Source organism: Passer montanus, unplaced genomic scaffold (assembly GCF_014805655.1).
Source record: "Passer montanus isolate IOZ18808 unplaced genomic scaffold, ASM1480565v1 scaffold1, whole genome shotgun sequence".
NCBI classification, from domain to species: Eukaryota; Metazoa; Chordata; class Aves; order Passeriformes; family Passeridae; genus Passer; species Passer montanus.
In genome coordinates this window covers 13,404,278-13,427,443 of record NW_024356504.1, presented here as the reverse complement: position 1 = coordinate 13,427,443, position 23,166 = coordinate 13,404,278, and the positions used below count along the sequence as shown (strand labels likewise).

Sequence of the window (23,166 nt, the reverse complement as noted above, 5' to 3'; positions counted from 1 at the left end):
CAGACAGCGCCTGTAAACAGCCCTGTTTCCCCTCCGGGGAAGGAGTTGGAAGGGAAAATATATGTATTGATAATAGAGACTCATTAATTGCCCAGATAATTGGGGGATTTCAGGAGAAAGAACGACAGAAAAACGCGGCGGTTACTGGTGCAGTAACACCTGTAAGCCGCACGGCTGGCCTGGGCAGGCAGTGCGGGGTGTGCCCTCGGGGGGAATGGGGACCCCCAGCCTCGAGCCGCTAGTCCGGGGACCCTGCTCCTGGGGACACCCAGCATGGCGGGACGCGTACAAATGGGACATGTACATACGGGATGTGTACAAATGGGACACGTACATATGGGATGTGTACAAATGGGATGTGTACAAATGCGACACGTACATATGGCGGGGCAGCTGCAGAGGGACCCCCGGGCTGCAGCTGGAGCGGGCTGCCAGCAGGACTCATCCCCTCTCCACGCTCTCTCAGCGGGGCGGGGAGTGCGGGAGAGCCCGGCGGCGCGACGGGCACTCCTGCACGGTCACCATTATTAACGCGGCTGTCCTTCCCGGCCAAACCACGGCACACTCCCCGTCTGGGTCCCAGTCCGGCGCGGCCGGACCCCCTCTCCTGCCGGGCGGCGCGGGTGCCGGGAGGAGGGAGAGGAGGAGGAGGAGGAGGGAGAAGGAGGAGGGCCCCCCCGCCGCCGTTGCCCTTTTAAGGGGTTCCTTGAAACCGCGCCCGGGATCCATGTTTGCAGCCCCAGCCCGGGCGGAGGAAACTCCATGTTGTAACAAAGTTTCCTCCGCGGCGCCGCTCCCGCGCCCGCCGCCCCGCGCCGCCGCCGGCCCCCGCCCCGCCTCCCCCCCGGGGGCCGCGCCGGGGGGGGCCGCCCCCTCCCGCCCCCTCCCCGGCGCCCATGGAGCACCAGTCCATCATCGCCCAGGTCAGCCGGGAGGAGGGGAGCGCCCCGCTTCAGGAGAAAGGTAACGCGGCGGGGATCCGCTCCCCCTCGCCCCCTTCCTGCGCGGGGGAGGGAGGGGGGGTCCCCGGGGGTCGGGGGGCTGCCGGCGGAGGGTGCGATGAGCTGCGCGCCGCCCCGGCCCGGCCTCGCATCCCACTGCCGGGGGCCGGGGAGATGCGCTGGGGCTGTCCGCGCCCGCCCGGGCCCCTCGGAGCCGCCGGTGCCCTGGGGGGCTCGGGGCGTCGCTCGGGTTTTCCGCGCTGCTCCCTCCGGAGCCGGGCGAGAGGTGCGCGCAGCGCCGGCCGGCGGGGAAACTGAGGCAGGAAGGGCGCCGAGCGCCCTGCTGCATGCCGGCGTCCCGTTCCCCGCGTCCCCTCCGCCCCGCCAAGGCGGTTCGGCGGGGGCCCGTGCTCGGCTCCCTGGCCTGGGAAGCTGCCGGGGCCGGGAGGAGCAGACGCGGGAACGGGCCCCGTCCCCGGTGGGGAGCTCCTGCCCCACGGCCGCCCCACTACGGGCTCGGGGCCCTGGCCCGCCTGAAGCGGGGCACAGCCAGGGCGGGGTGCAGCCCCGGCAGGACCCGGCCCCGGCACCAGTGGGGCCGCTGGAGCCGTCGCGCTGCCCCTGGGGCACGGGGTGGGCACGGGCAGCCCCTCTGCCTCAGTTTCCCCGCGCTCCGCCAATGGGGACAGCGGGAACGGCGCCCAGGGGCGGGCGCCTCGTCCTGATTGGCCTCTCGCCTCCGGGGCACTCGAGCGGGCCAATGGGACGAGGGAGTTGCCTGGAGGCGGGGAAAGGAAGGGGCGTAAGCCCCGCCCCCGGGGAGCCCCCGCCCCCGGGACCCCCCTGCTCCCCGAGCGGGGCTGTGCCCCGGGGGGACAGCGGGGACCGGCCCCGACCCGCCACCGCCCCCGGCTCAGCCCGCGCCCTGCCCCAGGCTCCCCGGCCGCGCAGGGGCCACTCGTGGAGAGGGACGTGCCGGGCCGGGGGCTGTGGGTGGTCACCGAGTGTCAGCGCGCTGCCCTGGCACCGCAGGGCAGGAGGCATGACCGGATTGTCGGGGTCTGATAAGGGCACGGGGCTCTCACCCAAACACGGCTCACCTGGCCCCCGGTGCTGCGCTGGGCGTACCCCCGGGTACCCCTCACCCCCGTTCTGCCCTCCGCAGGTACCCAGACCCCTGCCAAGAAGCCTCGAAGCCGCAGCATTCTGCAGTCCCTGTTCTGCTGCCTGTGCCGCGATGAAGGGGAGCCCTGCGCTGGCACCACCGGCGCGCCGCTGCTGGTGGAGGAGAACGGGGCACTGCCCAAGGTAACCCCGCAGCCCCAGCCGGCAGCTGCGTGTCCCGAGTGGGCAGGACTGGGGCTGAGCAGTTCCTTATCCCCCTCTGCCCCGCTGTGGATGCCCTGCTGACCCGTGTCCCCCTGCTGCAGGCTGCTGTCAAGCACCTGCTGCCCGAGATCAAGCCGCAGGACGCCAGCAAGCTCTGCGTGGTCATCGACCTGGATGAGACCCTGGTGCACAGCTCCTTCAAGGTGGGGGACACCCTGGCCCCCCCCGCACCTCTCCCCCACATGCTCCCCCACCTGCTCTGCCACCCTGTTCCCACAAAGTGATGCCCAGCACCCAGCACAGCCTGGCTGGGTCATTGGGGTGTCCCCGTGAGGGGGCTGCGGGGCTGGCAGGGGTGCACAGCGAGCACAGAGCAGGCAGCATTTGGGCAGGGGGTGCCTGGCGTGCCCAGTGCTCATCCTGGTGTGCCCTTCCCCAGCCAGTGAACAACGCCGACTTCATCATTCCCGTGGAAATCGATGGCATCATGCACCAGGTAACAGCGGGGTGGGTGCCTGGTGGGAGGGGGGCATCATTCCACCTCCCCAGGACCGGGAGCCATCCCAGTGTTCTGCACCGAGGGGTGGTGGGAGCTACCAGGGAGCCAGCTTTGGCACGCTGCAGGGCAGAGGTGGGTGCCCCTTTGCAGGGCAGGGAGGTGAGGGGCGTCCTGGCATTGTGCCCTCGTGCAGTGGCCAGCCCCAGTTTCAAGTAATCCAGGATAGGCTGTGGTCTGGGCAGTCAGCCTGTTCTCGGTTACTTGGCTCTGGAGCCGGCCAGACGCTTCGCCCTGGGCGTTCCTGTGGGGCTGTGCCATCCCCCAGCCCGCACAGGCGGCTCCCCTGAGGTGTGGCCAGGGAGCTCTCGCTGCTGCCTGTGGGGTCGCAGGTGTCCCTGGGGGCGCTGGGTGAGCCGTGGCGGTGCCAGCAGCGCTGCCCTCTGTCCGTGCCCGCAGGTGTACGTGCTCAAGCGGCCGCATGTGGACGAGTTTCTGCAGCACATGGGCGAGCTCTTCGAGTGTGTGCTCTTCACTGCCAGCCTGGCCAAGGTGGGTGCCCCTTGCCTGCCCTGGCGTCGCCCACCCCTTCACAGACACCCTGCAGTGGCACAGCTCCCTTGCCTGCCCACCTGCAGGCATCCCTTGTCCCCTGTGTACCCACAGGCAGCACTGGGCGTCCTCCCTACCTGTGCTGTGCCTCAGTTTCCCTGGCCTCGCTGTGCCTCAGCTGGCCAGGGAAACTGAGGCACAGCGAGACCTGGCAGCAGTGGAGAGCCGTGTGCCATTGTCACTGTGCGGTGGGCAGGGCAGTGTGGTGTGTCATAGTGATCCCCCTCCTGTGCCTGTAGTATGCAGACCCTGTGGCTGACCTGCTGGATAAATGGGGGGCTTTCCGGGCACGACTCTTCCGCGAATCCTGCGTTTTCCATCGCGGCAACTACGTGAAGGACCTGAGCCGCCTGGGCCGTGACCTGCGCCGGATCATCATCGTGGACAACTCGCCCGCCTCCTACATCTTCCACCCCGATAACGCTGTACGTGTGCGCGGGGCAAGGCTGGGCGAGTGACGTGCTGGGGGGCCCTCTCTCGGCGTTGTCCCCTGTGCCACTGTGTCCCCTGTGCCACCTGCAGGTGCCCGTGGCCTCCTGGTTCGATAACATGGCGGACACAGAACTGCTGGACCTGCTGCCCTTCTTCGAGAGGCTCAGCAAGGTGGAGGACGTGTACGCAGTGCTCAAGAAGCAGCGGACTAACAGCTAATGGCCCCCCCACCCTCCGGGTGCTGCCGACGGGCTCCGCCGGGGGAGCCAGGTGCCTTATTCCGGGGGAGGGAGGGTCCCGGTGTGCCCGCATCGTCCTCCCCAGCCCCGCTGGGCGCGGGTGCCCGCCGTGCCTGCTGGTGGTGGGAGATGCGGGTGCCCCCGCCAGGAAGCTGGGTGCCCCCCTTCTCAGAGGAGGGGGGCCGTGGGTGACCCACTGCCTTGCTGTGCTGAGGACCTACTGGGGGGTCCCATCCTCCCCCACTGTCCAGCTCCTGCCCCCTTCCCCCCAGCCTGTGTCCCCCCTCCACGGAACGGTTCTCAGGTCCTTTTCCCCTCTGTCCCCCGATTGGGGAGGGGGGCGGGGTCAGCTGCTGCTGCTTTCCACTGCCTTTGGGAGGACTGGATCCCTCCATCCAGACTCTGCCTGCTGGGAGGCTGGCAGCCCTGTCTGCCGAGGCTACAGGACAGGTAACACCTTGTCACCCTCCGAAAACGCAGGGACTTGTGGCCTTGGCCGCCATGCCCTTAACTCTGCCCCGGGTGCAGCTGATCCCCTCGTGGGGGGCACGTCCTTGCCTCTCTTCGTGCCTGCTGCCCCGCCTGGGGGCTGTGTTTGGCAGGGGCAGCCCAGCCTCAGGGCTGAGCCCCCGGGCACAAATGCCTCCCACGTGCCTTGGGACGCCGTGTCTCTGTCCCCCTTAGCCCTGCAAGGGGTGTGCCTGGGCGGGGGCTCTTTACTTGCCCCCTCCAACTTCAGTTCCTTCTCATTTTGGGGGAGAGGTGGCCTCCCCCCTCTCCAGTTACACTGTGTCACTGGGAGCCACTCTGGTCACCAAGAGAAGGGTCCCCTCCCATGGTGGGGGGCACACCCCCTACTCCATATCCATCTGCAGCTTCCCCAGAGGCTGCTGGTCCTGGGAGAGAGGGACCCCCGTGCCAGCCTTAATGTGCCCCTCCCAGCCTTGCCCCAGTCCCCCTGCTGGGAGGGGCTGGGGGACACTGCAGCCCCCCCGTAGCCCGGGGTTGCCCTGACCCCCGTGGGGTTGGACTTGTGCCAGGGTGTCCCCCAGCTTTGAGGGTCTGGGGGCTCTCAGGGAGGGTTTTTCTGGGGGGAGGCGCTGAGCTCAGCCAGGCCTTTTTTAATGTCACAATATGGACAATGCCTCATATCTTTTTAGAGGGAAAAGCAACGGTTTCCCAAAAAAATCATGGGTGCCTTTTTAGCGCTGTGGCAGCGCAGGGGCGGGGCAGTATTTGGGGGGTGGGTGTGAAGGGTTTTAGCTTTCAGGTGCTGTCCAGCCAGCTCCTGCTGGCACTGCCCTGCTCCCGGTGCTGGGGGTGAGCAGGGGGCCCCCAGCCCCCCGCAGCCCTGCCCTGTGCCTGGATCCCTGCCAGCCCCGGGCCTCATCCTGCCCTGCCAGCAGGGTCGAACTCAGCACTTTATGTTAGACAAGTCAAAGGGCGCCGCTGCCCAGCGAGTGCCTCTGGGTGCTGCGGAGTACAGCCCAGGAGTGCGGCCCTGCCCTGGGCACCCTTGGGAGCTCTGGGGGATGCAGAGGCAGCACGGGGGGCTGGGGAGGGCTGGGGTACCAGATCCAAGTGCCTTCATGTGATTAAAGCTGTCAAACCATCTTGGAAAGAGTAGTCCTGAGTGTGTGTGTGTGGGCATGGGTACATGTCACAGCACAGTGAGGGGGACACGGAGCCCCCGGGATCCCCTGAGTCCCCTGGGAGGGGGGGATGCTGCCAGGGAAGCGCCTTTGGACTGCAGGGTTGAGGTGCCACCCCTTGCCTGGTGCCAAGGGGACACCCTCACACTGGAGGACAGCCCCTCCAGGCTGCCCTGCCACCTTCCTGCCAAACTCCTTCCCCTCCTCCTGGGAAAAGGCCCCTGGGATGGGTGTCCTGCCCCTTAACAAGGAGGAGGCAAATTTACCACTTGGGCTGTGCCCTCCTCCCAGCTTTGAGCCTGCAAATGAGTTTGCTCCAGGTAAGGTGCCAGGCCTTCCCCACAGACTGGGGGAACACCTCCTCCTCCCAGCTTTGAGCCTGCAAATGAGTTTGCTCCAGGTAAGGTGCCAGGCCTTTCCCATATCGACTGGGGGGACCCTGGGGGACAACTTGTGACCCCCTCCCCGCCATCCCCGGCAGTCTGCTGCCAGCGTGCAGGCACTGGGTTCCTGGGGGAATGTCTCTCAGCTGCCCCCTCCCCCGTGCCCTCATTGGCCCTATGCCTCCCCTCATTAATGAAATCTCTGTCCTCCCCGATGGCTGCACTAATTACTGAGTTCATTAGTGGCCCGGCTGGGGGCCTGGAGAGGGGGTGAGCCCGCTGGGGCCGGCGAGGGGTCCCCTACCCCTGTGCCACACTGACAGACTGCCCTGGGACACAGCCACTGAGCAGAGGGTGACAGCGGCCACCCGGGTGTTCCACCCACCCCAAACGCCCCTCTGGGGTTCTGCACCCAGGTAGGGGTTCCACGGGGACACTCGAGTGGGGTGCAGGAGGTGGGTGGCAGGGTTTGGAGGGTTTGGGGGCCAGGGGAGTGCAGGGCACAGCAGAGCCCTCCCCTGTGGCATCAGGACACCCCCTGTTTGTGGCTGACATGCCCCTGTTCTGGTTCAGCCATTGTCATCACCTGGGGGATCCCTGCAGGGGGGACTGTCAGGCAGGGTTTGGGGCTGCAGGCAGTGCTTGGGGCCAGGACTGCTGGCTCAGCAGGGCAGGCACGACAAAGCTGCAGCAATCCCCAGGGCTGGGGAGGACAGAAGGGCAGGACAGGAGCCCGGGGGCCCGCCTGCTGCTGACACCTGCCCCTCCCACCTTCATGGGGCCGTGGTCATTCCGTGAAACCACCGTCGGGCCTGGGAGCCCCTTCAGCCCCTTCTCTCTGCCAGCACCAAGGGCATCATCACATACCAGCCCTTGGGACTGGGGTCTGGGGGCACAGGATGGGGCACAGGGCTTAGCCGTGCCACCACTTCATGTCCTGTCCTGCCCCATGTCCCACCTGTGCACCCCCTTTCCATCCCCAGAAGGACCTTGGGGCTGTGGAGGCTCCAAGGGAGGGAGGCAAAGCAGAGGTGAGCAGGGATCTGGCTTCCAGCTGGGGTGTGAAACAGCCTGGGGACAGTCCCAGGGTCAGGGTGGCACTGTGCCAGTTAGGGGGTGGGACGGGGATGCCCCAGGTGCTGCATTGCTGTCACTTCATGGAACATTTCTCGGGGAGGAGGGACCAAAAACCCCCTTTCCATGGTCTGAGTGCTCCATGTCTGGGAGGGTTTGGGGATTTTAGGGTGTGGCGAGTGAAGAGCAGTGGCCATCCCCATGGCATCAAGGCACCTGTGTTTGTGGCTGATGCTCACGTGTCCTGCTCCAGCCCATTGCTATCACTTTTTATGGGACTTCTTGGTGGAGTGCAAAAGAAAAAAATTCAGCATGGACTCAGTACCAGGGGCCAAGAGGAGCAGAGGCCTGGGGAGGGCAGAGGAGCCACCCTGGGCACAGCCAGCCCCTGGGCAGGGTGCAATAGCATCTGGGGGGGAACACCCCATGAGTAACGGGGCTCTTAGGTGCCACAAAGTCTTGGAGGGCTGTGGGGACCTTGACTCTGGGCTGTCCCTGCCCTTATATGGTGAGCAAAGGCTGGGACATGAGGGAACAAAGGTCTCCTGGGTGCTGGCACCTGAGCACTCCACCTAGGTACGCTCACCTGTGCACCCAGCTCTGCAGGGAAGGTGAGGAGCTGGGGCAGGGTGAGGGACAGAGGGTGGGCATGGGGTGGGCAGCACGTCCCATGGCCACCATCACTCCCGGCATCGGGTTAGCCTGGGAATGGGCTTGGGGATGTCCCTGAGCCCCATCTTGGGGCTGTGCTGAAGGGAATGCTTCCCCCTGGGTCTGAGGTGTGGGATGTGGGTGCTTGTGGGGCCAGGTGGGGTTTGGCAGGGCTGGGAAGCAGAAACCTCCCATGTGGGCAATGCCAGCACTCCGTGCCAGCCTCCAGCCAGGAGCACAGGGTGGCTTTGCCTGACTCGGCCCCTCTGCCTGCTTGAGGGGAGCCCTGTCAGCCTGGCAGAGATGGCTGTGGGCAAGCTCGGCAGCGCTGGCACCCAGCACCCCTGTGGAGCTAGGATGTGCCCTGGGCTGGGTTTGGAGGCAGGGGGCTGAAGCAGGCAGTGTGTGTGCATCTGTGTGTGTTGTGTGTGTAAGCAGTGGCCAAGCCGTGCCAGGACAAGGCTGAGCAGGGCCAGTTCCTGCTGGTCCTGGGGAGGAGCAGGCCACCGTGCAGCAGTGTCACCCAGCTGCAGCTCATGCACTGCCCTGTCCCGTGCTTGGAGCCAGGGCAGGGCACTGGGGCACTTCTGGAACGCTGCACCTTCCCAGCCTGGACCCTGTACGGACTCATTAGCTGCGGTGCCAGCCAAGCCGAGGGGATGGCAGCCCCACCTGTGTGCCACATTGCTGGTGCCAGGGTGCTGGGGGTCCCCTTGCCCTGTGCAGCTCTGTGCAGGGCGGGTTCACAGCGGGGCTTTCTGCAGAGCAAGCAGGGAAGCAGATGGCACAGCAGGCTGGCTGTGTCCCAGCTCTTAATGACACTGCCTGCCATTAACGAGGGTGTTGCCAATGCTGGCAGGTCCCCTCGCCGGTGGTACCTGTCACCATGGTGGAGCTCAGCGCCAAAGTCTCCAGGACACTGAACAAGACCACGCCGGGCATCCAGATATGGCGGATTGAGGTGGGAACACCATTGGGGCTGCCTGGGGGGCCTCTGAGGGAAGAGCCTCCCTGTGTGCCCTCAGTAGCTGGTTTGGGGTCTCAGTGCAGCATCCGGGGTTAAACCCAGCAGCTCCCGGTGCTGGGGGCACTGGGGTGCATGGGGCTGGGCTGGGGGTCCCCCCACCAGGGCTGATGTCTGCCTTCCTTCTGCAGAGCATGGAGATGGTGCCGGTGCCCACCAAAAGCTACGGCAACTTCTACGAGGGGGATTGCTACGTCCTGCTGTCGGTAGGGCAGTCGGGGGCACAGGGAGCTGGGAAGGGGCTCTGCCCCGAGGGGCCGGGCGCAGGGAGGGATGTCTGCGGCCAGCCTGGCCTGGGGACACGGGGGCTCTTCTAGCGGGGACCGGTGTCCCGCAGACACGCAAGTCTGGGAGCAGCTTCAGCTACGACATCCACTACTGGCTGGGCAAGGAGTCAAGCCAGGATGAGCAGGGGGCGGCCGCCATCTACACCACCCAGATGGACGAGCACCTGGGCTCCGTGGCCGTGCAGCACCGCGAGGTCCAGGGACATGAGAGCGAGACCTTCCGCGCCTACTTCAAGCAGGGACTCATGTATGTGGTCACCCCGGGGCACCCATGGTGGGTGACAGTGGGGAGGGGGCCTGTGGAGACGTGCCCAGAGGGGATGGGGACAGCTCTGTCTCAGCGAGGTGGGGGAGGAAGAGGGAGGATCTGGAGCTCTGTCTCTCCATTACCACGTGTGTGTGTACCCCGAACACCTCCCTGTGCACAGAGGTGGGAGGGACACCCCAGTGGTGTGAGGAAGGGGACCCAGGGCTGACACCATGTCTGTCCCCTCCCAGCTATAAGAAGGGTGGGGTGGCCTCAGGCATGAAGCATGTGGAGACCAACACCTACAACGTCCAGCGACTGCTGCATGTGAAGGGCAAGAAGAACGTGGTGGCAGGAGAGGTGAGTCATGGGATGTGTGGAGTCTGGATCAGGATCAGGCCAGAGCACCCCCAGACACAGCTGCCTTCAAGCAGGGCACACAGTGGGTGTGGGATGATGCTGCCTTGCCTTGAAACTGCTCCCCAGAAAGCTTCTCTCAGGGCAGGGAGGAGGAATATAGGCTGGAGTCCCATATTCCTGAGTGAGAGGGGCTGTAGAGCCATGGGGCTCCAGGCATTCTGCTGCTGGCCACCCACCCTGCTCAATCCCATCCTGCTGCAGGTGGAGATGAGCTGGAAAAGCTTCAACAGAGGAGATGTATTCCTGCTGGACCTGGGGCAGCTCATCATCCAGTGGAATGGCCCTGAGAGCAACCGAAACGAGAGGCTGAGGGTATGGCCAGGGGCTCCCAAGGTCCCCTCCTGGAGGAGGGAGGGTCACCAGCCACTCCCTCCCTCATCTGGGCTTATCCTTCTCCCCTGGCTGCAGGCGATGACCCTGGCCAAGGATATCCGGGACCGGGAACGTGGGGGCCGTGCCAAGGTGGGCGTAGTGGATGGTGAGGATGAGGATGCCTCACCAGGGCTCATGAAGGTCCTTAAGCATGTGCTGGGTGAGAAGAGGGACATCCAGCCCGCCATCCCTGATGACAAAGTGGACCAGAAACTCAAATCCTCCCTCAAGCTCTACCAGTGAGTTGTTGGGGGTGGGTTACGCATGGAGCATTTTCCATGGTGTCAGAGGGAGCCAGGAGCCATCTCTGCTGTGTCCCCCAATTCCCAGCCCCATGGACAGACACCAGGAAGGCTCAAAGCTGCAGCAGGGGTGGGGATAAGTCCTTTGGGTGCCATTGGAGCTAGAGGAATCCCAGCTGCCAAGAGGATTGGTACCCGATAGAGATGCTCGTGCAAGCATCGCCTTTGGATGCTGTGGCAATGTGCCTCAGTGGCCCCAAAGCATCTGACACCCCTCTGTCCCTCCTTGTGGCCATGAGTGAGCTGCCTGGCAGGGCGAGCTACAAACCAGTTTGCCACCATGGCACAGCCAGAGAGCCCCTGGGCACCACCTGTGTCGTGATCTGACTGGGGAAAGGGATGGGGAGGGGACAGCCCCGCTAAACCCTACCTCCCTGTAATGGGGATGGGGATTTCCAACCCACTTTCTAAGCCTTTTTTAATCTCTTTTTCTCCTGTCAGTGTCTCCAACGCCAGTGGAAACCTGGTCATACAGGAGGTGGCAATTCGACCCCTAACTCAAGACATGCTCCTGCACGAGGTCTGTCACCCGTGGGATGCTCGGGGGTGCCCAGTTTCCTTGGCAGCTTTAATCCTTCAAAAGCTGAATTTGGTGGACTTGCCTAAAGTCCTAATTTCTGTTGTTGCCCCTTCAAGGACTGCTACATCCTTGATCAAGGAGGTATCAAGATCTTCGTCTGGAAGGGCAAGAATGCCAACAAGGAGGAGAAGCAGCAGGCGATGAGCAGGGCGCTGGTGGGTGCTGGGTTAGGGGTTTGTTACACAACAGCCTGACTGCTCCCTGGGGTGCCAGGCACTCCATGCCCACGCTCTGTGTTTGGATCCCACCAGGGCTTCATCAAAGCCAAGAACTATCCGGACAGCACCAGCGTGGAAACAGAGAATGATGGGTCCGAGTCAGCCGTCTTCAGGCAGCTCTTCCAAAAATGGACTCTCCCCAGCCAGACCAGTGGGTTGGGCAAGACCCACACCGTGGGCAAAGTGGGTGAGTGTCTCCTTCCAGTGCGGAAGGACTTCTTGGATTGGGATGGGCAGGCTGTGGGGAGTTCCTGTGGCCCAAAGGGATTTGGCTCACCCCTCTGCCCTTCCCCTCAGCCAAGGTGGAGCAGGTGAAGTTTGATGCCACCACGCTGCACGCCAAGCCCCAGATGGCTGCCCAGCAGAAGATGGTGGATGATGGATCTGGAGAAGTAGAGGTAGGGTGACCATGGAAGAATGTGGGACCCTTCAGGTACCCCCTTTGCTATACCAGGGGATGCTGTGGGGTCCAGGGTCTGCAGAGCAGGAGGATGCACCAGCTCTGACAGCAGTGTATCCCTGTCCCACCAGGTCTGGCGTGTGGAGAACAACGAGCTGGTGCCTGTGGAGAAGAAGTGGCTGGGCCATTTCTATGGCGGGGACTGCTACTTGGTGCTCTACACCTATTACGTGGGGCCCAAGGTGAACCGCATCATCTACATCTGGCAGGTGAGACCTCCAGGTCACTGCCCCATGTGGGGGGACAGGGGTGTGCCTCCCTGGACTGGGAGTGCTCTGCCCCTTGGGAGCAGCACGAGTTGCCTCTTCTCAAGAGGGCGAGGGGGCTGTGGTGGGTGCTGAGCCCCCTCTGCCCTGCCCAGGGCCGCCAAGCCAGCGCAGATGAGCTGGCTGCCTCCGCCTACCAAGCCGTCGCGCTGGACCAGAAGTACAACAACGAGCCCGTGCAGATCCGCGTCACCATGGGCAAGGAGCCGGCCCACCTGATGGCCATCTTCAAGGGCAAGATGGTGGTGTATGCGGTGAGCTCGGGGACCTGGGGGCATGGGCCGGCCAGTGAGCTTGTGGCACGGGTGGTGACGTCCTGTCCCCGTCCCCCAGGGTGGCACGTCACGGGCGGGCAGCACAGAGCCCACACCCTCCACCCGGCTCTTCCAAGTGCACGGCACCAACGAGTACAACACCAAGGCCTTCGAGGTGCCTGTGCGCGCCTCCTCCCTCAACTCCAACGACGTCTTCGTGCTCAAAACCCCCAGCTGCTGCTACCTCTGGTATGGGAAGGTGGGTACTGCTGGGCACTGGCGTGGGTGTCCCCACCTCCAAGACAACTGTCCCCACCTCCTCTTCCTCGTCTTCAGCCTGGGCCAGTGATGGAGCAGCTGTGCTTGCTTGGCAGGGCTGCAGCGGGGACGAACGTGAGATGGCCAAGACTGTGGCTGACATAATCTCCAAGATGGAGAAGCCAGTGATTGCAGAAGGGCAGGAGCCACCGGAGTTCTGGCTGGCCCTGGGGGGCAAGTCCCAATATGCCAGTAACAAGAGGTACCAGTCTTGTCCCTAGCCATGCCCAGGGGTAAGATGGGCCACCAGACCCCAAGCAGGGTGAGCCTCATTCCCATCTTGTTGACCCCTCTCAGGCTGCAGGAGGAGAACCCCTCTGTACCCCCCCGTCTCTTTGAGTGCTCCAACAAGACAGGCACCTTCTTGGCCACAGAGATCATAGACTTCACCCAGGATGACCTGGAGGAGAGTGATGTTTACCTACTAGACACCTGGGACCAGGTGAGCTGGGGGAGCATGGAGCGGGACACAGACCTTTGATTCCAAAAGTTAATGTGTCTGTGGTTGGAGGACCTGCATCAGCCACAGTTGCTGGGATGGGAGGCTGGAAACCTGCCTATACATGGCCCCATGATGCTTTTTTCTGTCCTTCTTGCTCCAGAGAATGCTGAGGATGGACTCCTGGAGTCCTTCCCCCATGGCAGAGCCCATGTGCCTCCAAACATGGCCCCAGAGGGCTCCATCTCAGCCCAGTGGTGGACACAGTAACTTTATTGCAGGTTTTCCTCTGGATTGGGAAAGGCGCCAACGAGGCAGAGAAGGAGGCGGCAGCAGTGATGGCACAGGAGTACCTGCGGAGCCACCCCAGTGGCCGTGACCTTGACACCCCCATCATTGTGGTGAAGCAGGGTTATGAGCCCCCCACCTTCACTGGCTGGTTCCTGGCCTGGGACCCTCTCAACTGGGACGTGAGTCATGGGTGGGGTTTGAAAGACCAGGGGGTCCCTTTGCAGAAGGACCAGATGTGGGTCTGGCCCCAGGAGCAGCTCCAGGGCGTGGGCAGCAGCTTGCCTGACCCCTGCACATGCCGAGGGCTGAGCACTTTTGTCTCCTTCCCAGGACAAGAAATCCTACGAGACGCTGAGAGCTGAGCTGGGCGATGAGAGCAGCCTCGGGCAGCTCACCTCAGTAAGTGGCACAAGGAGAAAGGCAGCTGGGCTGGGTGGGGGCACAGAAAGCCCTTCCATCCCCTCGGCAGGTGCCAGGAGGAGCTGCAAGGACAGCTCCTCCGTGAGCAGACACCTGGAGCCAGCCTGCTGCCTCCATCCCTGGGCCAGGCCTGATGTGACTCTGCACCCCCCATGCAGGTGATCACATCCAGAGAAGAGGTCTTCACTGCCACCACCACCCTCGTCCCCACCAAACTGGAGACCTTCCCCTTGGATGTGCTGGTGAACACCTCAGCCGAGGACCTGCCCCGGGGTGTGGATCCCAGCAGGAAGGAGGTAAGATGAGGCCAGGGGGCTGCTGGAGGGGGAGACAGGGAAAGCCCCTCCCAGTTCTTCAGCTCAGCCTCCTTTCTCTGGCCCCAGGACCACCTCTCCGACGCGGACTTCCAGGCTGTTTTTGGCATGAGCCGCTCTGCCTTCAGCAGCCTGCCCTTGTGGAAACAACAGAAGCTCAAGAAGGACAACGGACTCTTCTAGGGCAGGAGCCTGGGCACAGGAACAATCCCAGCTTTTTAGCAAATAAAATAAGTGTGAAAAATAGGGCTGTGGTCTCTCCCCTCCAACGCCAAGGCCCAGCCCCAGGTGTGGGGTTTGGTTGAGAGCTGGCACACAAAGACAGGTCTTGACTGGGCACCAGCAGCACAGGGGAGGACCCTCAGCTCCTTTCCCCCGAGGCCTTCCTTTGTCCTTGCTGTGCTCAGAGGTGATGCACAGGCTGGGCATGCTCGGGGAGCCAGGACTCTCCCATCCGGGCACCTACAGCTCCGGGCTAAAGGTCCAGTGTGCAGCTGGAGCCACTCCCTGCCTTATCGCTTGAACTGCAGTAAATACGTGTGGTACCAAAGGTAAAGGAGGGGACACTGTGCCTGTGGGGACACACACCAAGGATCACTTGTCCTTGGACCCAGGAGGGGAGGAGGGCTTCTCCCTTCTACGTGGGCTCTACAGGGATGCTGAGAGGCACTGAGGTGTCCCCCATGGGGACATGTCTCTCTCAGGGGGGGCAGGAGGACACGTGCTGAGGGGCACTGAACACACACAGGATGTTCCCAGGCAACCGAGCAAAGTCCCAATGCAAGAGGGGAGGTGGAGGAGCAGTGCCCATCAAGAGCCAGCAGAAATAAGATTCCAAATCAATAGAGGGTTAATAAAGAGGTTTTAATTTCACAAAAATCTATCTACACATCATTTAAAAACGGGCAGGGGGAACCCAAGAGCAAAAACTGTAAAGAATAGAGAGGAACAGGTCTGCTAAAACACAGAGAAAAGCACTGCTCCACATCAACAGTGTAAAGAACCAGAAAGTCAGGGTGCAGAAGCCAGTGGGAGGCAAGGCTGGAGTCTGGCAGCAACCACGTGGACAGCAGCTGCCAGCGGTCCTGCACCCCTTTTTCTCTCTTTGGCAGGCAATTACAGGGATAATTAGCTCCATTAAAACAAAGCAGATGAATTATTCCCAGCCCCACGATGTTCCCCACATGTTCCCCACCTGCCTCCTCGTGCCAGGGTGAACTGAAGCAGGAAGTGCTGAGCTGGCAGTCAGCCCCTCCTCGGATGCAGGACGGGCAGGAAGATGCATGGGTGATCTTATCTGTGCTGCAGTGAGCAGGGGGAAGGCCAGGCCGAGGCCACAGTGCTGCACAGCTCTGCGCTCTCCTCCCGTCAGTCCCGCTCTGCTGCCCCGGCTGGGAATGCAGTCCTTGCTTTGGAAAGGCTCCACGTGCAGCCCTGCTGGCCAGGGCTCCCCAGGGACCCGCACACAAGCTCCAGTTCAGTGACACGAAAGCTCTGCCCCTCTCAGATTAGGGGTGTAAATCAAGAGCAAATTATCGCAGTCAGACAACGAAGTGACAAAAGGAACAGAGGGATGGGAGTTCCTTGAGTTTCTCTGCTGAATCACACTTGTACTAAACTGGGTTGATTCAGAAGTGGGTAAATGTTTAACTGAGGAAGAGCTAGTACATGTTCAGGGCCCACAGCTAAGCTTCACCGACCTGCACCCAAGGACAGGTATCCCACATGGAGGGCCAACCTTACTGAACCTGCTGCTGCAACAGCGTGAGCAGTGGGAATGGCACAACTGGTGGGCAGCACATCCCTTGAGAATTACACACCTGTCATCCTCCCCCTGCTCTTGGGCAGGGAAAAAGCTGGCTTCTGCAAGGAAGGGGCTCTGAGGACACTCCTGCCCGGGTGAAGGTGCAACTGAGCTGCCATATGCCAAACAAAAAAGCTTAAATTATTGTATATGTCTGCAAATTCTTAATGACTAGAATAACAAGCAAGAACTTTTCATAACACAAGGAACACTGTTTTCAAGCACCAGCTTTTTCACCTTGATCCAAACAAAACTGGTTTTAAACAAAAGTTACTGCACTGAAAAATCAGGCTATGTTTGCTTTTATTATAAATTAACTGGAGTGCAGCGCCTTGTAAAAACAACCTTGCCACCCAAAAAAGCAGAGCTGACTTCTGATACTACAGGAATACCAGTTATTTACAGCACAAGCATAGGATGTGCTTGGGGAAAACAGGTTTGCCCTCTGGACAGAGCAGTCCATCACATTCGCAGGGCGATCAGCTCAAAGGACAACTCCCATGTCACCACCTCTTCCCGTCGCCCAGAATTCACCCCAAATTAGTACTGACAATAGAAAAGTATAATAATGCTTTGTAATAAATTAACACACACCCCCCTCGGGCTGCATCTCACCAGATGAACACTCTGGCATGTCTGCAAGCAAGCCTTTGCTGCTGGCTCAGAGACCAGGGAGATGCCACCGTGACCAGGGCCCCTGGGCTTGTCCCACCTGGCACTGGGAGGGAGGTCACTCTTCACCACATCACGGTCCCCCAAGTGCTCAGGGTGGGGAGGACACCAACGCTGTCACTTGCTGCTGCTGCCGCCGTGCACAAGTGGGAAGAGCCCCTGAGGGCAGTGACACGCCCTGCCAGGATAAACTCCCGTGTGGAAGTGCCTGTGAAAGTGCCTGCTGCCTCCTAAATCGATGGTTTTGTCTGCTTTGCTGCAGCCCATTTATTCCTGAGAAACTCTTAATGATAGTTTCTGAGTTTTTTAAATTATCTCAACAGCAAAATAGGTGATTTTCTTCCTTTTCTTCCTTAAAGAAGGCTTTCATCTCTACAACTCAGGCTGCAAAAATCAGAACTAGAGGCCAAAACAAGAGCAACTACTCTGCTTCCAGCAACAACTTCTCTGAAATGAGTAAATGTCAGTGAAAGGAAACATCTGCCCCTGCTTAATTAGTGCAAAGGTGCTGAAAAAAAAATGAACTTAATAGGCTTCTCCCCCCACTGCTGAAACAAGCTATAAAAGGAGCATCATGCTTCCAAACCCAGCAGATAGCATTGCTTCTTCCTAACCATGTTCTGTCAATGCCAAGCAAGGGCCTTCTGAAAGCTTTCCACCTGGTGAATTTCACAGTTTGAGCCCTCTTGCACTCCTCAAAGAGGAGAATGGAGACATGGCTGCAGAACAAAGCCTCTTACCCTGGGGTCACAAGACCGTGGCAAGACCACGGTTCAACCACAGGGCAGCTCAAGTGCCATGGTGCTGCACAGGATGGGTAATGCCAGAACATTCCTTCCCTCCCAAAACTGTCGCTCACCTCCTGCCACTGCTCTGTTTGCTCCAGGCACTCAGCTCTCCCAGAGTCACACTGGAGCAGCCCTAAGCAACACAACTCCAGTGTGGAACACAGCACACCCAGCGAGAGACCTCGCCTCTCCAAACAGCACCGATGCAACAACCTCATGGAGAAAATGCAATCAAATAATAGAACTTGTAAAACAAAAGAAATCACATATATAATCTCACGTCTAAATGAGGATGACAGTGAATGGTGTAAAAAAACAACAGAGCTGCCACCAGGTATCAATACATTCCACAGCACCGACAGTTTGTTTCCTGGAACCGCACGGAAATCGCAGAGCGCTTACAAACCCATGAATGTCTGAATGTCACAACGCATCAGCTTGAGTGATTCCAAAATGCCTGTCGGCCAGATGACTGGCAAGAGCCTGCTCAGTGATCTGGCTTTCCAGTGAATATTACTAACACAACACACGCCAGGTTACAGTCTATTGCTTAAATTGCTCTTGGAGAAAAGAAACAAAAGCGCAAAGTGATATGTAAATCTTCGCCACTCACGTCTCACAGGTGAATGGGCTTTTAAAGTCGAGTCTCTTTTTGCACTATTTTTTAAACCAGTTTATGAGCAGCTGTAGTCTTGTGACTTGTTACAACTCTTTAAGGCTCCATGCTGACAAAATCATTTGAGAAACATTGAAAATTTCACCACAGGAGGGTCGCTCTCGATGTCAAGGTTTAAACACAAAGTTCAGGCCCAGGACTTGCACAGATGGTTCAACAAACCGAGCGTCCCATATTTCTACCTTTTGTCTCATGTTTTGGCCCTGAGCTGTTTGTTACTCCTGCGTGGCTGGCACAAGTTCAGAATCTTCCTTGCTCCTCAGGAGGAACAAGGTGTTTTACTCTTCACAGAGGCTGACGAACCGATCTTCCTACTTCCATGCTAAGTGGCTGTGCATTTTTTTCTGTTTCTAGTAACTCATCGAAGATATCTCTAGAACAGAACGAAAGACCAACAGTGAAAATTTTGTACAACAACAAATCACTACATAAGGTAGCCCTGAGGGAATCAGCAACTGGGTTTATTTACAAACTCAATCATTACAAATCCTGGCAAAGAGAGATTTCTAATCTGACATCTCCAAGCAGCAGCAACGACAGAAGAGGGGGATACAAACCTTCTTCAGTTCTGTGTGCCTGAAAACGTTTCTACCTACAAACCTCATTTTGGCTGTGTCCTGAGATGACCATGGCTGCAACAACACAACTGCTAGGAGCAGGGGTAAGAGCATTTACAAATATCACAGCACTTAAGAAAAAAACCCCAAGCTCCATTATGATTCCTGGTGTAACACATGCACTGAGAAATTGAATCTCATTCTTAAAATACAACTAATGTATTTGTTAAAACACTATGTATTATTGACATACAATCCTCTGAACTCTGAGCACTTAAATTTTGTCATTCTGGAGACATTTTTCATGCCAGCAGAGGACCAGAGGAAGAAGAGAAGCCCCCCTCCCCACAAGCAGCAGGTAATTTCTAGGATCAACCTTCCCCAAGACACCTACTTGTGCATGTAGAAGAAGATGTATCCGCTTCGGTCTCTGTCACACTGAACGGTGGTCTCCAGAGTTCTGGAGACTTCCAGGTCATTGTAGGTGAACCAGGACTGCTTCTTGATATCATAGACATCACTGATATAATGACCTTAACAACAGAATCACAGGATGGTTTGGGTTGGAAGGGACCTCAAAGGTCATCCTGTTCCAAGCTGCCTGCCATGGGCAGGGACACCTTCCACTACACCAGGCTGCCCAGAGCTTTATCCAGCCTGGCTTTGAACACTTCTGGGAATGGGGCAGGCACAACTTCTCTGCACACCTGTCCATGCTGCACTTCAGCCAGGGAGCTGGTTAGCCAGGTACCCTGGTCCTGCAACCTATGTCAGATTTAAATGCTAAAAGAGCCATAAGATCCTGGTCCCTCAATCAGCAGGTAACAGGCACAAGCAATTCTACAAAGCCCACCAGCTGCACGTTTCCTATGTGCATAGTCAGGCACCATGAGATCCCCAACCTGCTCCCCCATCAGCAAGTCATGACAGAAGATTTGCTTTGCTGCCTGAATTCCTTCCTATAAATAATTATGCTATGGTAATTTGGTATTACAGATTTTTCAAGCTAGAGAGGAGATAAAGAATAAAATGTGGCATTTTTACCTGAAGATGATGTGCTTCCAATATGGCTGACAATGCTGATGAGACGATAGGAGTGAGGAAGCTCTCCTGTCTGGGGAAAAAAAAAGTACAATTAAAGCTTTCAGGCATTCTTTTTTCCCCCCACACAGCTTATGGACAAGATGAATTATACCTGAGATATCAGCTTTGGCTACTGTATTCAAAGCTGCAAACCAGTGAAGGATTACAGAAACAGACACCCTGCTTCACACCAAACAAGGAGTCCTTCCAGAAGTGGGAAATGTGTATTTAATCTATCAGCAGGCCAGTGAGCATGCCAAGGAGCTTTTTTTGACCTCAGAACAGATGCTGACATGAGCTCTACACTGCAAAGTTTTCTAAACAACCATTTCCTGAGCAACTTCCACTGATGTCAGAATTAATCCAGCAAATAAACAGAAAAGCCAAAAAGGAACACCATGCTTACTTCTGAAATATCAAAGACATACCATTGATAATGGTACACAGATTCAACAGCTAATACTGGACATGTAGCCCCAATTCTTGTCCTGCACCTGTAATGTCAGTGAACAACACCCTCTCTACACACAGAAAACATGCTCTTTCTATTCAACAGCTTTTGACAATGTATTTTTAATACCCTCTTGACCAGGAAATGTTACCTCTAGAATTCACTGACAATACTGTTAAAGAGAGTATCTTAGAGAAACTCAGAAGGTCTCTGCGGCTGATTTTTAAATTTTTGGTTTTTTGGGTTTTGTTTGCTTTGTTTTTGGTTTGTTTTTTTTTTCTTTTGTAATTAAAATAACACAGTAAGACTTACGTACAGAAATTTTCTATGTTTTTCCTTTAGAATATAAAATACCTTTCTAGCCTCTACACCTGCTCTGTAAAACTACCTTCAAGACTACAAAGAATAGCTGTATTTCTCAGCTGGCTTTTGAAATCATGGATCACACCTCAGCGTTTCTTTTCAGCTCTTCTGCTTCAGCTTCTGAATACTCCATGTCCAGAACATCCTCATTCCCAGAGTCTTCATCAGAGCCAACGCTGTCCAGGAGAGAGCTGTTAAACTCTAGATACCAAGGAAACAATGACAACTGCATGAGAAGCTGTGGACCACACAGGAGTTTACAACAGGCTGAGGTATATCTACCCACATAAACAGGCATAATAAAATTTCAAGCTTCATTTTCAAGGAAAACAAAAGCACTTGCCCTTTTCCAACTTGTCAGAGCAACAGTTAAGTATCTTTGAATTAATTTTAGCACCATCTCCCTCATACTTTTCCAAAAGGGCACTATGGCAATGACAGCTGGGTGACAAAAGAGCAGTTAACACCCAGCTGGCTCTGGAGCACCAGTGGGCTGCAGACAGCACAGACAGCAAAAGAAGGACAGCCAGTCTGGTCAGTGAGCTGCGAGTTCCTGCAACGAGAAGCTATGAATTACAGTTTTAACTATAAGTTGCATGAACAAAGTGCATTTTTGAATTAAAACTGGCACCAAAATGCTACTGCTGGCAGCAGGCATCTTTTCATTGTTTTCAATGGTAAGAATTCTGCTCACCACAGGAACTTCCAGTTTGCTTGGCTGAGCAAAATGCACGCAGCTTTCTGTAAAGAGCCGGAAGGCACCACTGCTCCCTGTACATGCTGTTCCAAAGTTCCTGGGGTTCAGCAGCTACCCAACTAATTTAAGATTTTGTACAGTTCTCATTAGGAGAAGTAGCTATGCTTTCACCAGTACAATTAAAGCTATGGAGTCCCGGGTGGATGAGAAGCTGGGATTAACAGGACGCTGCTCAGGAATTTTTTCTCGTCTGTTTTCAAGAGGCTATCACGCCAGCTGTGATGGAGCTGCTTTGCCAAAGAGATTCTCACACTGTTTGTCCTGTTAAATCATCAGTCACTGGATTAGTATAATCTTCTTGGGAAGTTTACAGATGACTCCCTTACTTCACTGGGAATCCTTTGCTGCTGCTTTCCACACTCACTTGGGCTGTAGGGTAGACTACAGCCTGGAAACACAGCACCTTGGTAGGCCTGTGCACGAAGCACCTGCCACAGGAATTGCTCAAGGCCACTTCACCTACGGTGCCAGGATGGCTACTCTGATGGTTCTCTGCTTGTGGCATCACTGGGGTCCCTCATAAGACAAATGAGACCAGCTCTGCATTCAAGATGTTGTACATCTCCTTGAACAGCTGCTTCCTGATGCCTTACAAACGAGACAGCAGCAAGGAAATGCTTGTGTTTAAGCCAAGCAACTGCAAATCAAGGGGATGAAAGCCTTGCATTCTTCCTGGATATGATTCAAGGAAAACCCAAGAAGGACTGGTCACTTAGTCTGCCAGAGCTCAGGGTGAGAGATGCCTAAGCAGCATTCAGCTTACTTCTCTTCAGGATCTGACACAGGTTCTTCCAGTAACAGCTGAGGGCCTTTAAAAGGCCCTGAGCAACTACAAGTATCTTAACACAATACTTTATTATCCCTCCCTCTCCCTCTTTGGAGCAGGAATTTTCTCTCAGTTATGCTTTGCTCTGCCAGATTGTATGAAATCACTTGCATGCCAGCCTCACACAAATGTTAAACAATGCCTGAGGAGGCCTACAGCAATGTCTGGATTGGAGGAGACAGATAGTACATTTTGGGTTTCTTTCTTAACCCCCAACAGCTGTACCTTGCAGTGAGGTCTGTCCCCTTCCCATCCCATACCTGATAGAAACAGCACTGATTCATTCTTCCAGGCAAGTGTAGGGCATTCATTAATCAGCCCTAAAATAGCAATTCAAGAAACAAATAATCCTTGTTCTGACTAGGGCCATTAGCATGTTGGCTTTGCTCGGAATGCAAAGTTTCAAGATCCACTGTACTTTCTTTAAATTAATATTATTCATTAATGTATATTATAGATGTTCTTATAATAAATTACACATATCTCTCTCTGTATCTCTATAGCTAACTAAAAACTCAAGAGACTGAAGTAAGTAATTTTTCAGCTTAAGTTTTTCCTGGCATTTGCTTTCACAACCAAGAACAAGAAAAACTGACCTTGAGCGCCAAACACAACAAAGCACAGACCAAAAGAACATGAATCCCAGCTGTCTTACTGACAGGCAGGAGCTGCACTCATACACACATATCAATTTTCTCTCAAAAGCAACATACTGGAAGAACTTAAATAAGTTTCACCTTGTAGACTTAATTCCGTGGCTCGTTTGAGGTCATCATCCTCTTTCTGTTCTCGTGCCTCCTAATGGGGAGAGAACAAAACTTAGCTCATTGAGACATTTCACTGTTTAAAATTCCTGTGGCGCTCTTTTTCCATTGAAACTGTGCTGCTCTGGTTTCTACAACAAACCTGACATTGTAAATTAAAGGTTCTGTGTGAAGGAATGTTTGCAGCCACCGAGAGTCCAATGTTCCCGTGCAACAGAACCTGGGACAAACCTTCATTAAGGCTTGTCAAAGCTCCTGAAGTTTGGTATGCAGCAGAGCGAGTCTCCAGTAACACCAAATGCTTTCCCTGGATCATTAATTTGAAAAGCATCTGAATGAATTTGTAACCCTGTGCTCGGGAAAGCTGTCACTGATACACAAAGCTCCTCACACTTCAGCAAAAT

General features: G+C 57.0%; 3 protein-coding genes across 4 annotated transcripts in view; 2 read left to right on the top strand and 1 right to left on the bottom strand.

The window, feature by feature from the left end:
• The first annotated feature begins 57 nt into the window (after positions 1-57).
• On the top strand, positions 58-5,670 carry CTDSP1 (CTD small phosphatase 1). The gene is made up of 7 exons (XM_039699123.1): positions 58-963; positions 2,107-2,249; positions 2,372-2,473; positions 2,710-2,766; positions 3,226-3,318; positions 3,618-3,803; positions 3,901-5,670. The coding sequence occupies exons 1-7, from the start codon at positions 897-899 to the stop codon at positions 4,027-4,029; spliced, it is 777 nt and encodes a 258-aa protein (XP_039555057.1). The 5' UTR covers positions 58-896; the 3' UTR covers positions 4,030-5,670.
• Positions 5,671-6,448: 778 nt separating this feature from the next.
• VIL1 (villin 1) lies at positions 6,449-14,204 on the top strand. The gene is made up of 20 exons (XM_039728394.1): positions 6,449-6,500; positions 8,669-8,770; positions 8,965-9,039; positions 9,171-9,367; positions 9,619-9,727; positions 9,989-10,099; positions 10,196-10,398; positions 10,903-10,981; positions 11,098-11,196; positions 11,293-11,446; positions 11,557-11,657; positions 11,791-11,928; positions 12,081-12,239; positions 12,319-12,498; positions 12,614-12,759; positions 12,855-12,999; positions 13,278-13,466; positions 13,618-13,686; positions 13,866-14,003; positions 14,091-14,204. Exons 2-20 carry the CDS (start codon positions 8,696-8,698, stop codon positions 14,202-14,204), a joined length of 2,481 nt encoding a protein of 826 aa, XP_039584328.1. The 5' UTR covers positions 6,449-6,500; positions 8,669-8,695.
• Positions 14,205-14,866: 662 nt separating this feature from the next.
• Positions 14,867-23,166, bottom strand: part of USP37 (ubiquitin specific peptidase 37) — a 35,154-nt gene continuing 26,854 nt past the window's right edge. For both annotated transcript variants that reach the window (XM_039697288.1, XM_039697280.1), the window contains exons 20-24: positions 22,736-22,796; positions 20,501-20,616; positions 19,563-19,632; positions 18,913-19,051; positions 14,867-18,334 (exon numbers count right to left, since the gene is read on the bottom strand). In XM_039697288.1, the coding sequence (XP_039553222.1) occupies positions 18,247-18,334; positions 18,913-19,051; positions 19,563-19,632; positions 20,501-20,616; positions 22,736-22,796 (474 nt within the window). In that variant the 3' untranslated portion in view covers positions 14,867-18,246. The remainder of the gene's footprint in view (positions 18,335-18,912; positions 19,052-19,562; positions 19,633-20,500; positions 20,617-22,735; positions 22,797-23,166) is intronic.